The sequence below is a fragment of the Lepidochelys kempii genome, chromosome 2 (genome assembly GCF_965140285.1).
Source record: "Lepidochelys kempii isolate rLepKem1 chromosome 2, rLepKem1.hap1, whole genome shotgun sequence".
Taxonomy (NCBI): domain Eukaryota; kingdom Metazoa; phylum Chordata; order Testudines; family Cheloniidae; genus Lepidochelys; species Lepidochelys kempii.
The window spans coordinates 194871963-194887022 of record NC_136381.1 but is presented as its reverse complement, the minus strand read 5'-3'; the positions used below and the strand labels follow the sequence as shown (position 1 = coordinate 194887022).

Genomic DNA, 15060 nt, shown 5'->3' with positions numbered 1-15060 from the left:
TTTTTTTAGACGAGAGCAAAGCCCATAGTTTAAAGATGGTTCTTGCCAGAAGAATGCTAACATGGTTTCCATGGCCACTGTAGATGGCATGCACCATAAAATAAAACAGTTTTAAAACCTGCTATCCAGAAAAGTGGAGAGACAGCGGCTGTAACATGGTACTGCTGAGACCCAGGCTAAATAAATACAAGAACAGGAAAAACTTCACACGTGGGTTAACATTGTTTACATTTTTTCTTTTTATTTATGCAAAACTGATACAATTTTAGAAGCAAAGCTCACTAGTGGACAGAACAGGAAAACTATTACAATACTGACAGGTATAAAATTAGATGGGAAAAAAATGCGTAAGAATGCAAACATTAATGTGAAAGAGGACTGCACCATTTTAATTGTAAGCACAGAAATCTATGATTTATTAGCTCTTTTTGATAATAAAAAGGCAGAGCACCTGTTAGCTGACAACTTAAATGGCAATATTTGCTCCTAGACATGCAATAGATTTATGGTATCCTAAATATAAATGAAAGCACCTGGATAACACATTGATTGGATTATGACTACACAAAGGTGCACCACGGGGCACATTCATCTTCACCAATTTATGACCCTGTTGATGTTCTGCATTACTGCTCCAGATCTCATTTATTTTCACTGGAGGTCCCTCAATTTTTCTATGTGGTTGCATCTTTAACTCAGAGGGCAGAGTACCGCTTAGTATTAAATCTTACAACACCTAGGTTTTCCTTGAATGTTCCTTCCGTATATTTATTACGCCTAAACTTGCTTAGTTTATGAGATGAAGAGAACGCAGGCCAAGTTGGTATAGTTTGCAGGGCATTGATCAGATATCATTCAGGGAGAAAATACAGAAATAAGTGATTCAGATCTCAGGCCTCAAAGAGAACACATCTTACTCTGTACATAAGTAACCTTTATCCTAGGGGTGGGCAAACTTTTTCGCCACATTTGGGTGGTGAAATTGTATGCAGGGCCATGAATGTAGGGCTGGGGTTGCGGTGCAGGACGGGGTGCGGTGTGCAGGAAGGGACTCAGGGCAAGGGGTTGGGGTGCAGGAGGGGTGAGGCAGGGGGCTCAAGGCAGGGGGTTATGGGGCTCAGGGCAGGGGGTTGGGGTGCGGGGGGGGTGCAGGCTCTGGCCTGGCGCCGCTTACCTTGAGATGGTAGCAGCACTTACCTCCGGGATGGCAGTGGCACGCCACGGGGCGGGGCTAAGGCAGGCTCCTTGCCTGCCCTGACCCCACACCGCTCCCAGAAGTGGCCAGCATGTCCGGCAGTGGCTCCTGGGGGTGGGGAGGGGAGGGGAGGGGCAGGGCAGGCGGCTCTGCTGTATGCTGCTCTTGCCTATGGGTACCACCCCCAAAGCTCCCATTGGCCACGGTTCCCCATTCCCGGCCAATGGGAACTGCAGGGGTGGTGCCTGCAGGTGAGGGCCATGCACTGAGCCCTCTGCCCCCTCTCCCCCAAGGGGTGCAGGGACGTGGTGCCAGCCGCTTCCAGGAGTGGTGTGGGGCCAGGGCAGGCAGGGAGCTGTAGTTTGTCCTCCCCAGCTTTATCCTAATCTTAGATTACTGCAGCTATTACCCCGGATTTCTGAAATAATGCCCCCCCAGCCCTCTTGAAGATATAGAATTTTTGTTGTAGAAGAATCCCAGAGAAGGGAAAGTGTTGACAGAGAAGCACCATAAAAGAAAACTGGAGAGAGTACCAACAACTTCAGTTTTTATTCCTGAAGATTAATAGGTGCCAAAGCCATGGTAACTGAGAGGAGCTGAAGTTTTTGATAGTGAATGTGTCCGTGGCAATAGCGTATTAACCAGCACACGAAGTGATAGTCAGGGAAAAAGAACTACAACCAAGCTAAACAGCTGCTTGAGAGGCAAAGTGGGATCACAAGGCATCTTTTAAGTTGTGTGACAGACACTGTTGACTCATCTTCAGGTCTTTTAAGGACATTGAATGCCTACACTGAATGCAGTTTAAACCCATTTTGTTTGGGTTGCTCCAAGTTTGACTAGTTAAATTAATTATCAATACATTGAATAGTTAAATTACAGTTCTTCATGACATTGCCACCACAGAGCCACACATATAGGAGTTACATGCCTATTCATACTGTCACAGAAACTTTTTGAACTATAGTTTGCATGGCTGGGCACATGGATAGGTCTCTTGAGCCCATCATTCCATACACCAACAGTGTAAATATCTTGTACCCTAACTGAGCCTCAGTTTCCCGGTCCACCAGCTGGAGGGTCCATGAAACTATCCTCATCCCTCTTTCTGTCACATACAAAGATACAGCTATGTTCAAACTAACAGATTTATAGTTAGCTTCCATTTCCTCTCTCCCCACCCCTCCAAATACTGAGGAAGATTCAACAGGACTGACCCAGTTAACCAAATTCTCAGAATTTCTGTCCTATAGTCATACTGGGGAGGCAAGGTTACACACTCTGAATGGCAAAGGGCCACTAACTACTACTTAGGCTTTCTAATTATTTATTATTTGAATTACCATAGAGCCTAGGAGCACTAGCCTCGACCAGGATTCCATTATGATAGGCAGTCCCTGCCCCAAAGAGCTTTTTAAACTACTTAGTCATGCTTGGTCTAAGACTTTTTGACCTTTGGAGAAAGTTCTAGAGTTCAAAGACTAAGTGGGTAGTACTATGCATTCAGTCATATTATGAACCGATGTCCCTGTGCATGAACATCTAAGGGCCTGCTCAATTAGGAAGATGGCAATTTTAATGACATGTATCCACAATGCACCCTTATTTGAAATCTGTAGGGCTGCAATGCAGAGTTGGTGCATAACTTCATGAATCATTATGGTCTCAACTCTTCTGGTTTCAGGAAGGGAATTCTTCAGTTACTGCTTAATTAGCAAGGTTCCTCAGCCCACCTCTTCAGGGAGGTCACTGGTATCTCATCTCAGTGGGGCTCTATAATCAGTCATCATGAAGAAAGAACATTAACTTACCAGTAGTAAGTCTGGTTCACTGTACGTATGTTGCTTTCACACATACAAATTGACCGAAATGGGCCCTGAATACACAGCGTGTCCTGAAGGATTTACAGTCCAACACAGGAACAGACTTAAAAGTCATTGTTTTAGAAGAGATGTGGTGTTTATACCTTCAGTCTACAGAATGCTGGGACTTAGGGGGTATGTATATGCACACCCCTTAATGGCCAACTACTGCTCAAAGAATCTGTGACTGTGGCTAGAAACGTAACTCCTACAGTTGAGCTCTTGAATGTCAATATATTTAGAGAAAAAAGTAACCCGTATTCTTGGTACATATCATTAATTGGGCTCAATATGCACCTGTTTATAAAAACACACTGAATTAGAAAAATGTATCCCTGGACCATGGCAATTTGATGGGGAGAATAATGTGTAGCAGGTAGATGCGGTATCAAGGAAGTGTCTTGATAATTAACTATATTTATGTTTAGCTAGTAAAGGGGTGCCAGATACAGAACGTGGGTCTACAATAGCAGACTTGAAGGAGGATACCAGGTAACCATTACTGGTTCTAGTAATGAATCCCAGAATGTTTCATTATGTGCTGAAGATACACATGCCTCTGATGTTCACTAGCCTGCTGTTGCATGGTGCAAGAAAAATGAATATGTATAAAAATGAGTCGGACAGAACAGATGTTTAAAAACAAAACATTACCCAGAAATAATTAAAAAGAAATCCAATGTGGCCAAGTTAAATCTAACTGCCTTTTGATCTCCAAATCTGCTGTAAATACAGGAGAGGGTGAAGACAAGGTGGTACTAAATCTAAAAAAGAGGGATTGTTTTCTTATCAAACCTTGTGTCAACTTAAATTTGAGGTTGTGGTTGAAACCACTCACTTTTGCTCAAGCTATAAAAGGAAATACCTACCACTACTGTTGATCAATGCCATTCACTCCACCTGTTTAAACCCAAGCTCCGTGTCCTTGGTAGTAGTCTGATAGAAACAGGGTTGTGGCAACCCAAGCCACTTGTAACCTACAGTGTATTAGAGGCCTGGAGTCAGCCAGGTGGTCAGTACAGTTCACAGCATGGGCTGAGCTATCCCAGGAGGAGGCAGGGCCAGATGTATATAATTTAAAACGGCTTTCTCATGGCAAAACATTCTGGGAAGGGCTAGGGTAGTACAATCATGCTTTGGGAATGAATCTCCCTTACAACACAGCTGTTTCAGCCAACTTAAAAAGTTAGAACAAGATTCTTGTTCTAATAGGTCACTGGAGTTTAGCTTAATGAAATCTAGGCCTTCTTCTACCCTATAAACTCTGCTGAAGTTTTATAAATATAGAAAAAATAAACCTACCATTAATGATTTGCTATCCTTTTTAAGACACAATAAGAACTCAAACTCTTATACAAACTCTTGATTAACTCAGAGAACTATTATATAGATTTTTAAATGTCTGATATTGTGCATTTTTAAAACTATGTATGAGTCCAAAGCATCAGATAGGCACTTATTTCTAATCTTACAAATCAAAATACATGGATAAACTCTTTAACTCTACCTTAAAAATGCACATGCTTGAGATCTGAATATAGTGTAGATTATATAGTTCTAAATTTCATAAAAAGGTGGAAAGAATCCAGAGAATAGTCAAATGAACTCAGGGAAATGAAAGAACATTACAAGAAAATTTGTGGAACGTGAAAGATGAAAAAAACCCAGAAATCAATCAAAACATTTAAGTTTCACTAAATAAAACAATTTAAAAAGATTATTTTATTGAAGTAAGGAGCTGGTAATGCAGCCAACCTGACTATTCAGCAATTTAGTACCCCATTAGAGTCTTTGCTAAAATTGAGCACTAAATTATTTGTTATTTAAACAATCACATCAGGAATAAACATCTGTAAAAACAAACTGCATGACAAGAGCATTTCTCTGTTACTCCAGGAAAGGATATGTTCTTTACAACTGTCTTTTTAGTGAAAAAAAACACAAAAAAAGCTTTCTGTAGAAAACTTTTGGGTACCACAGGGATCAGTTCTTGGCCCTATGCTAGTTAACATTTTTATTAAGAAGAAAACAAAATAATCACTGACAAAGCTTGCGGAGGACACAAAAATTGGGGGGAAATGGTAAATAATGAAGACGACAGGTCACTGATACAGAGCGCAGTAAGGTAGGCACAAGGAAACAGAATGCATATAAAATGGCTAAATGCAAATGTATACATTTAGGAACAAAGAATATAGGCCATACTTCTAGGATGGGGACTCCGTCCTTGGAAACAATGACTCAAAAAGATTTTTGGTTGTCAAAAAGGGTTGTCATAAAGGGAAGGGTAACCACCTTTTGTATACAGTGCTATAAAATCCCTCCTGGCCAGAGGCGAAATCCTTTCACCTGTAAAGGGTTAAGAAGCTAAGGTAACCTCGCTGGCACCTGACCCAAAATGACCAATGAGGGGACAAGATACTTTCAAATCTGGAGGGAGGGAAAGGCTTTTGTCTGTCTGTGTGATACCTTTGCCAGGAACAGATCAAGGATACAAGCCCTCCAACTCCTATAAAGTTAGTAAGTAATCTAGCTACAAAATGCATTAGGGTTTCTTTAAAAAGAAAAGGAGTACTTGTGGCACCTTAGAGACTAACAAATTTATTTGAGCATAAGCTGAGCTGTAGCTCATGAAAGCTTATGCTCAAATAAATTTGTTAGTCTCCAAGCGGTCCTTTCCCTGTTCTTTGTCTAAATCACTTGGTGGTGGCAGCATACTGTTCAAGGACAAGGCAAAGTTTGTGCCTTGGGAAATTTTTTAACCTAAGCTGGTAAAAATAAGCTTAGGGGGTCTTTCATGCGGGTCCCCACATCTGTACCCCAGGAGTTCAAAGTGAAGAAGGAACTCTGATAGGGGTTTTGGTGGATTCAGCTGAATAGGACTTCTCAGTGTGATGGTATGGTGAAAAGGGCTAATGCAATAGTTGGATGCATAAACATGGGAATCTTGAGTAGCAGTAGAGAGGTTATTTTATCTTTGTATTTGGCATTTGTGCAACTGCTGCTGGAATACAGTGACCAGTTCTGGTGTCCATTAATAAATTGGAGGGAGTTCAGAGAAGAGCCATGAGAATGATTAGTACTGTCATGGATGGATATAAACTGTTCAGGAAGGACAGGCAGGGCAGAAAAGGTGGGGGAGTTGCATTGTATGTAAGGGAGCAGTAAGACTGCTCAGAGCTCAAGTATGAAACTGCAGAAAAACCTGAGAGTCTCTAGATTAAGTTTAGAAGTGTGAGCAACAAGGGTGATGTCGTGGTGGGAGTCTGCTATAGCCCACCGGACCAGGGGGATGAGGTGGACAAGGCTTTCTTCCGGCAACTCATGAAAGTTACTAGATCGCAGGCCCTGGTTCTCATGGGAGACTTCAATCACCCTGATATCTGCTGGGAGAGCAATACGGTGGTGCACAGACAATCCAGGAAGTTTTTGGAAAGTGTAGGGAACAATTTCCTGGTGCAAGTGCTGGAAGAACCAACTAGGGGCAGAGCTCTTCTTGACCTGCTGCTCACAAACTGGGAAGAATTAGTAGGGGAAGCAAAAGTGGATGGGAACCTGGGAGACAGTGACCATGAGATGGTCGAGTTCAGGATCCTGACACAGGGAAGAAAGGAGAGCAGCAGAATACGGACCCTGGACTTTAGAAAAGCAGACTATAACTCCCTCAGGGAACTGATGGGCAGGATCCCCTGGGAGAATAACATGAGGGGGAAAAGGAGTCCAGGAGAACTGGCTGTATTTTAAAGAATCCTTATTGAGGTTACAGGGACAAACCATCCCGATGTGTAGAAAGAATAGTAAATATGGCAGGCGACCAGCTTGGCCTAACAGTGAAATCCTTGCTGATCTTAAACACAAAAAAGAGGCTTACAAGAAGTGGAAGATTGGACAAATGACCAGGGAAGAGTATAAAAATATTGCTCGGGCATGCAGGAGTGAAATCAGAAAGGCCAAATCACACCTGGAGTTGCAGCTAGCAAGAGACATGAAGAGTAACAAGAAGGGTTTCTTCAGGTATGTTAGCAAGAAGAAGAAAGTCAAGGAAAGTGTGGGCCCCTTACTGAATGAGGGAGGCAACCTAATGACAGAGGATGTGGAAAAAGCTAATGTACTCAATGCTTTTTTTGCCTCTGTCTTCACGAACAAGGTCAGCTCCCGGACTGCTGCGCTGGGCATCACAACATGGGGAATAGATGGCCAGCCCTCTGTGGAGAAAGAGGTGGTTAGGGACTATTTAGAAAAGCTGGACGAGTCCATTGGCCCGGATGCACTGCATCCGAGAGCGCTAAAGGAGTTGGCGGCTGTGATTGCAGACCCATTGGCCAGTATCTTTGAAAACTCATGGCGATCGGGGGAAGTCCCGGACGACTGGAAAAAGGCTAATGTAGTGCCCATCTTTAAAAAAGGGAAGGAGGAGGATCCTGGGAACTACAGGCCAGTCAGCCTCACCCCAGTCCCTGGAAAAATCCTCAAGGAATCAATTCTGAAGCACTTAGAGGAGAGGAAAGTGATCAGGAACAATCAGCATGGATTCACCGAGGGCAAGTCATGCCTGACTAATCTAATTGCCTTCTATGACCAGATAACTGGTTCTGTGGATGAGGGGAAAGCAGTGGACGTGTTGTTCCTTGACTTTAGCAAAGCTTTTGACACGGTCTCCCACAGTATTCTTGCCAGCAAGTTGAAGAAGTATGGGCTGGATGAATGGACTATAAGGTGGATAGAAAGTTGGCTAGATTGTCGGGCTCAACGGGTAGTGATCAATGGCTCCATGTCTAGTTGGCAGCCGGTATCAAGTGGAGTGTCCCAATGGTCAGTCCTTGGGCCGGTTTTGTTCAATATCTTCATAAATGATCTGGAGGATGGTGTGGATTGCACCCTCAGCAAGTTTGTAGATGACACTAAACTGGGAGGAGAGGTAGATACGTGGGAGGGTAGGGATAGGATACAGAGGGACCTAGACAAATTAGAGGATTGGGCCAAAAGAAATCTGATAAGGTTCAACAAGGACAAGTGCAGAGTCCTGCACTTAAGACAGAAGAATCCCATGCACCACTACAGACTAGGGACTGAATGGCTCGGCAGCAGTTCTGCAGAAAAGGACCTACAGGTTACAGTGGACGAGCAGCTGGATATGAGTCAACAGTGTGCCGTTGCTGCCAAGAAGGCCAATGGCATTTTGGGATATATATGTAGGGGCACTGCCAGCAGATTGAAGGACTTGATCATTCCCCTCTATTCGACATTGGCGAGGCCTCATCTGGAGTACTGTGTCCAGTTTTGGGCCCCACACTACAAGAAAGATGTGGAAAAATTGGAAAACGTCCAGCGGAGGGCAACAAAAATGATTAGGGGACTGGAACACATGACTTATGAGGAGAGGCTGAGGGAACTCGGATTGTTTAGTCTGCGGAAGAGAAGAATGAGGGGGGATTTGATAGGTGCTTTCACTACCTGAAAGGGGGTTCCAAAGAGGATGGATCTAGACTATTCTCAGTGGTAGCAGATGACAGAACAAGGAGTAATGGTCTCAAGTTGCAGTGGGGGAGGTTTAGGTTGGATATTAGGAAAAACTTTTTCACTAGGAGGGTGGTGAAATACTGGAATGCATTACCTAGGGAGGTGGTGGAATCTCCTTCCTTAGAAGTTTTTAAGGTCAGGCTTGATTTAGTTGGGGATTGGTCCTGCTTTGAGCAGGGGGTTGGACTAGATGACCTCCTGAGGTCCCTTCCAACCCTGATATTCTATGATTCTATGATTAAAGGATTAGAAAGCATGCCTTATAGAGTGATAGACTAAAGAAGCTCAAGCTATTTAGTTTACCCAAGAGAAGGTTAAAGGATGACTTGATTACAGTCTGTCTGCACCCAAATGGGGAACAGATATTTGATAATAGGCTCTTCAATCTAGTAGACAAAAGGTATAACATGATCCAATGGCTGGGAGCTGAAGATAGACAAATTCAGATGGGAAATCAGGGGCGCCGGAATGGGAGGGCCAAGGGGCCATGGTCCTCGAACTTTTGAAAGTGGATGGGCCTGTCCTGTCCACTTTTCACCATGCGCCTGGCCCCCTGCTCCTTCAAAGACTTAAAACTTGGCCAAATTCAAGTGGATTTTCATGGGGAAGACAAGAGTCACATCCTTGACACAAAAATCAACCCTCTTGCTCCAAAGCACAGGGGTGCTAAGGCAGTTCAAAGAAGAGCAAGAAATATTTAACCTGGGCTAAATAATATTTTTTCCTTTGCTTCATTCTCAGAAATGGTGAACCATTTCAGCTGAAGTTTTCCAAAAAATCCAGCTGAAGGCAGAAAATTAGTATTGAAAATCTGGGCCCAAACTGTTAAAGTACAGCAAAGTTATAAGCAAGTGAAAACATGATCTTATAATGGGAGGTGGTGGGCAATTTTAACAACACAATCAATAATATACATAATTTATACACATTTATTTTACAGTATTTTTGCCAGTTCTGAAAGATGAATCCAAGTCCAAAAAATGTTAACTGGCTAGTTCCTTTCAGACGATTTTGCAAGATGTAGAACTCAAACATGGTGTGTATTTTAGTGTGAAATACAGTGAAACAGCAGCTTTTTAACGAGTCTAACATTTACTCAGAAAATAAGCTCTCAATCAGCTATTGGAGTTATCAAGTATAAATAAAATTCATTATGCCTGATCCTCAGGGTCGATTGTGAGCCTCATACTTACATTAGTGAGCACTTACGGTTATGAGTAGTCGCACTGACTTCTACCATCCCTAGATTTCATTGGGACTAGTCATGCAAATCAGCGCTCACCAGTGTGAGTAAGAGTTTCATAGTCATGCCCATAGCTACAGTGTACTTAAAAACAATTGATGCATTTTATACTCCAGTAACAAATGATAGTAACAATAATGTAGATTGGAGATATATTTACAAAGAAGATGTCAAATATTTAAGTGTGAACACCTACTCCAATGGGCAGGTATTGGATTGATATTTAAAATAAACTCCTCTTAAACAAATGTTCAAAGTACTGTTCCTGTCTGCATATAAAAACACTGAAGGATTTTTCATTCTTCTATATTTCTTATATAGTAAGATATACAGCAATATGTAACTACAATATTGGCACCAGATAATTAATGATATATAAAGGACTCTAGAATTATTTCTACAGCTTTTGCCGCCCCTAGAACTACTTTGACAAGATATTTCTTAATTTTTGAATCGAGTTAATCACCTACTTTAGTTAGTACATAGTGCTTCGCTTTAAAGGTACAATTTCTATGAACTTTACAAAATCCATCCTGGAATATTCATGTACATGACAAACAAACCAAAACCCTTTTTGTAATCTTCAAATCCAATTCAACAGTTTTGTTTAACTATCAGAAATGCCCTTTCATTACCCCTTCCCTATGATGGGACTTCAAGAGGAGTATGGAAACCATACAGAATTTTATGCATGAACTAGCTATACTGTACATTATTCAGTAAGCTGTCAAGAACTGAAGTTCTACTTTCTGAGCAGCAATTAAAAGGAAAATTCTCGGCTTAGTCAGAATACTGATATCAAAATACAAGTTTAAATAATTTACTCTAAAAGAAAATAATTCATGTTTATAGCCTCTTAGTGAAAATAGACAGTTCCTCTGCCTATTAGACAGGCCTCAGCTTTTCCAGTTCCAAGGGATACAGAGGTCTCCATCTTGCAAGACTGAATAAAAGTGTGAAATGCAGAGGTGCATGCCTTGCAGGTATGGGAGCGATTCTTCCAGCAGTCGCTTACAACAATCTATCATCTGTGCATGTGAAATACTTGGCTCCTTATACAGTTGTTTCAGAGAAAATTTTTCAGTGGAAGCACTGATTAGCTCTTTTTCCATCACTGTCAACCTAGTATATTTTAAAAAGTTAGAAATTAGTGCTAAATATGAGGACCAAATACAATGATAAAATTAGTGCTTGGGCCTCCCCCCCAAATGTCCTTGAAAGACAAATATTTATATTCAGTGTGCATTTAGTTTCAATTTTTTCAAGTGTAGGTATAGTGTGACAGTTTTGAACGTGTAAAAATCTAATGTTTTTGTGTACAAATATGCAAACTGTGTGCGCGCAAGTGATTATGCCAAGTTGAGTACCTACAAAAGGAGGCCACATTTTAAAAACATTGCTGACTCACTTATTTGAAGAGCACTTTGTCGTTAAAAAAAGTCATGAGACTTCATTTTCAAGGCATCTTAAAGATAAAAACGTTTGTTCCTTTTTGAGATATTTAGTCAGCATTAAGAAACTAGGCTTGAAAGTATAAAAATAATTTCCTCATGTACCCAACTATCAAACCCTATATTCAGTATTCTGCAGGTGACTGAAAACACTGGATGACATCAAACAAAGGGGAGTGTAGCCACCTGCTCTATTTTAGGTGTTTGTAATATAGTTTACTGTTGCAAGAGAAATTCAGAATTCTTAACTCAGGACTTAGCAAATTAAATTATTTTTCAGTTCACCGTAGACAAAAAGGAATAAGAATAAACCAACTGACAAATCCAGCTTCTTTAAAGAAAAAGCTAGTATGTATGTACATTTGAGAACTGCAGTTTTAAAAAGCTGTCATGTAATACAAATCTGACAGTGTTGGTACAGATAAATGATAGACAAACTGAGCCATTCTAAATCCTGTATTGCTAAAACACTTTTACATATCCTATATGGGAGGATATACAGTTCCTTTATTTAATACAATCTTAAGGAGGATGCAAACAAACAGCCGAAAGTTTCACATGTACTGTGCTTAAGATTCAGATAATAAACAGGATACATGTGCAGACTTAGGATGTGTCTACATTATGGAGACTATACCAACATAACTTTGTTACTGTAGCTATGCCAGCATGATCTCATATATTGCAAGTGCAGCCTACACCAAGAGAGGGTGTTTTCCCAAAAACACCACCTCCCCAAATGATAATAGCTGTATTGACAGAAGTACTATTCCACTGACATAGATGCGTCTACACTTCGGGGTAGGTCGGCAGAGCTATGTTGGTAAGGGGTGTACATACTGACTCTTGAGCAGCGTAGCTATGTCTGTCTATTTTTAAGTGTAAGGCAGGCCTTAAAAATTACACCTTTACACCATGATCCTGCAACTAGATTAGTGCAGGCATCCCCTTGCACCTGCCTGGAACTCTGCATGAGCATCAGGGGCAGCCTCTTGCATTGTTCCAGCTGCAAGTTTGGGTCCTCAAAGATCAGTTTTAATTGGTTAGACTGGTATTCAAAAATTCTGGGTTCTTATTTTCTCCTGAAGTACCGATTATATGGTAAGCTCTCGAACAGTGAAGGGAGCTGCATCATCATGCTGCATTACATGTTTGTGATTTCACTAACACTAACTCTGAATTCAGGTCTTGCCAAATAAGTAAAAAAAGAGGAAAATTTTCAGCTGTTTTAAAACATATTTATTTCTAATTTGAGTCCATATTAAGGATTCAGGACCTTAAAGGAAGATTTTAAAAACCTTTATTTGTATGTATCATAAAATATTTCCATATTCAATAAAGAATGCTCAATTGTGGAAATTATTGAGTTTCTGCATACTTTAGAAAGATTATTGAAAAATCATCAAGAGAAAGTTTCATTATATCTTATAAACAAAAAAAATTAATTTTGTAATGAAATACAGCTGCTATGTAAACTGATAAGGAAGCAGTCAGCTGAACAGCAGTTCATAACAAATGACAGTTGGATGAGGTAATATATTTTATTGGACCAACTACTGGTGAGAGATAAGCTTTCAAGTTGGGTAAAACAGCAGATAGAACAGTGGCGGGAAAGGTGAGAACCTTTTTTGTAGGAAAAAGTTAACTCCCTTTTATATATCCTCAAATTTCTCTTATTGTTATAGATGTAAAACAAATAATTCAGTAATACAAGAAGTAGAAGAGAAACACAAGAGCTAGTGTACAAACTTGTTGAGAATACTTACTCTTCCTTTCTTTTCAGATTCTCTCTTGCTTGCTGTGCTTTGGTAATAATAAACCACTGAAGGGTTGCTGGATCACACATTGTTGGGATGTTAAAATGACCAAGTTCATGCAAGCTTGGAGCATACTTATCACTGTAATGAAACGTGATGCAAGTCAAAATAGGTGTATCTTATCACTTTTTGTACGAAAATATTGGTCATGGACAACAGAATGAGGAATTAAGGATAAGAAAATCCCACCTGATCAATAAATTCTAAATAATTCTTTGGTAAAGGTTTGAGGCACGAGTACAGAATGTTATTTTAGGTGTTCTGATTTTTTTTTTTTTTTTTTTTAATTTCAGGAGTGTGGATCAGCAGAAGCAACTCAAAAGATACATATTAGTTTCCTGCTGCAGACAAACTATTGACTCACAAAACTTACTTTTTTTCCAGATAATTTCTCAGAGATTTAAACAAAGATTTAGATTTCAAAGGACTTTCTCCATTAGTTTAGCAATTTTAAGATACGTTAAAATTTTACATTTAGCAGTCTTGTCAGAACCCTAACAAAACAACTGCAACTGAATTTCTTGAATCCCGCGTTCAACCAGTCCAATGATCTTATTAGCACCATACGTGGATGAAAAGCTTGCTCTGAAATGAATTCAAGCCAAGTACTCTCTTAGCAATAGCACATTATCTTAGTCACATAAACAAAGCCTAAATACATATGCCCTGGGCAGGGACTTCTACCCCCATTGAACTACAGTGGCTTATTAGATGCACATACTTGTGTGTCAGTGTAACAGCTGTTCATATGCTTGACAGATTGTTTAATCTATTCAATGCTATATTCCGTGCAGATGAGTTTAGAACGACAAAAATGCTATCCTCACTGGATGTGCATGATTTCCTTCTAGCTAACCTATCTCCAACTCAAGAAAAGTGCATGATTTCCTTCTAGCTAACCTATCTCCAACTCAAGAAAAACAGTTTGACACAGTTACATCATTTAGAAACAGATCATACTGATTCCATAACTACAAACAGGATTGACAGTGCCTAGTAAGTTGTAATGTGTGCATATTGTTTACAGGTTGTGCAGTCTTAATTAACTTGATGCAGGCAGTTAATATTTCCTGACACTACTTTAAAAATGTAAAATGTATTACAAACAGGGGATGTGAAAATGCCAAAGGAACAATATTTCAGCAAATGAGACTTTATGTATTGCTCTTAGTAATACTACAATCAGCATAGAGTGTAAAATGACCAAAAAGCTTTATAGAAGCAGCTATCCTGCAGACACATACCTTTCTAGAATCATTTGCAAGCCACGCAGACTACGAGGGTGAAATGATAGCCTACTGTTTAGCAATCTATTATAAAAAGCATCAAGAGTGGTGTAATACTCTTCAAGAGTTAGCAGTGGTTGCAGTTCTTCAATGTATGTTATTTGTATGCCTCCTAGAAGATGACTTATACGGTCCTCCAAAAGCAGCATCTTCTTTTGAAGTTTATAATAGCTAGGCAATCTCTCAAAAATCTGCACACACAAAAATACATTTCCTATAATTACACACAACACATGATAAAACTCTCTCCAAGAAATTAAGCGCTTATTAATTCACAACGGAATGAACCCTGAAGAAAATTAAGTATCTAACGATTCAAACAGAGAATTTAAATGTTACAACTGAAATTTTTATGCACTGTGAACACAAACTTGATTGGTAGGGCTGGGTGAACAGACAATGTTGTTTTGGGGGGCCAGTTGAGGAAAGAGAGAGGGTTACACAGAATCTCTATGAGAAGTTATGCTTTTTTGCTGGATTTTGTCCTACAAAGAAGCATTCATGTGTAGCCACTGACATGAGGGCTCATACACAACTACTGACAGATTAAAAAGTGTTCTCTCACTGCATTTCTAGCCCCATGTGTATGGTCCATAGTGTACAATAGAAGTGGTAACAGTAAGCTGTGTGCTTGTGAATGAAGAATGAGAGGGCGTGACTGTTAGGCAGCTGTGTGTGTGTGTCAC

At 40.3% G+C, this 15060-nt stretch overlaps 1 protein-coding gene across 4 annotated transcripts in view; it reads right to left on the bottom strand.

Moving 5' to 3' along the window:
- Positions 1-215: 215 nt before the first annotated feature.
- Positions 216-15060, bottom strand: part of TCAIM (T cell activation inhibitor, mitochondrial) — a 54510-nt gene continuing 39665 nt past the window's right edge. For all 4 annotated transcript variants that reach the window (XM_073333346.1, XM_073333347.1, XM_073333349.2 and 1 more), the window contains 3 exons: positions 14333-14565; positions 13038-13169; positions 216-10942 (listed from right to left, as the gene is read on the bottom strand). In XM_073333346.1, coding sequence (XP_073189447.1) covers positions 10717-10942; positions 13038-13169; positions 14333-14565 — 591 coding nt within the window. In that variant the 3' untranslated portion in view covers positions 216-10716. The remainder of the gene's footprint in view (positions 10943-13037; positions 13170-14332; positions 14566-15060) is intronic.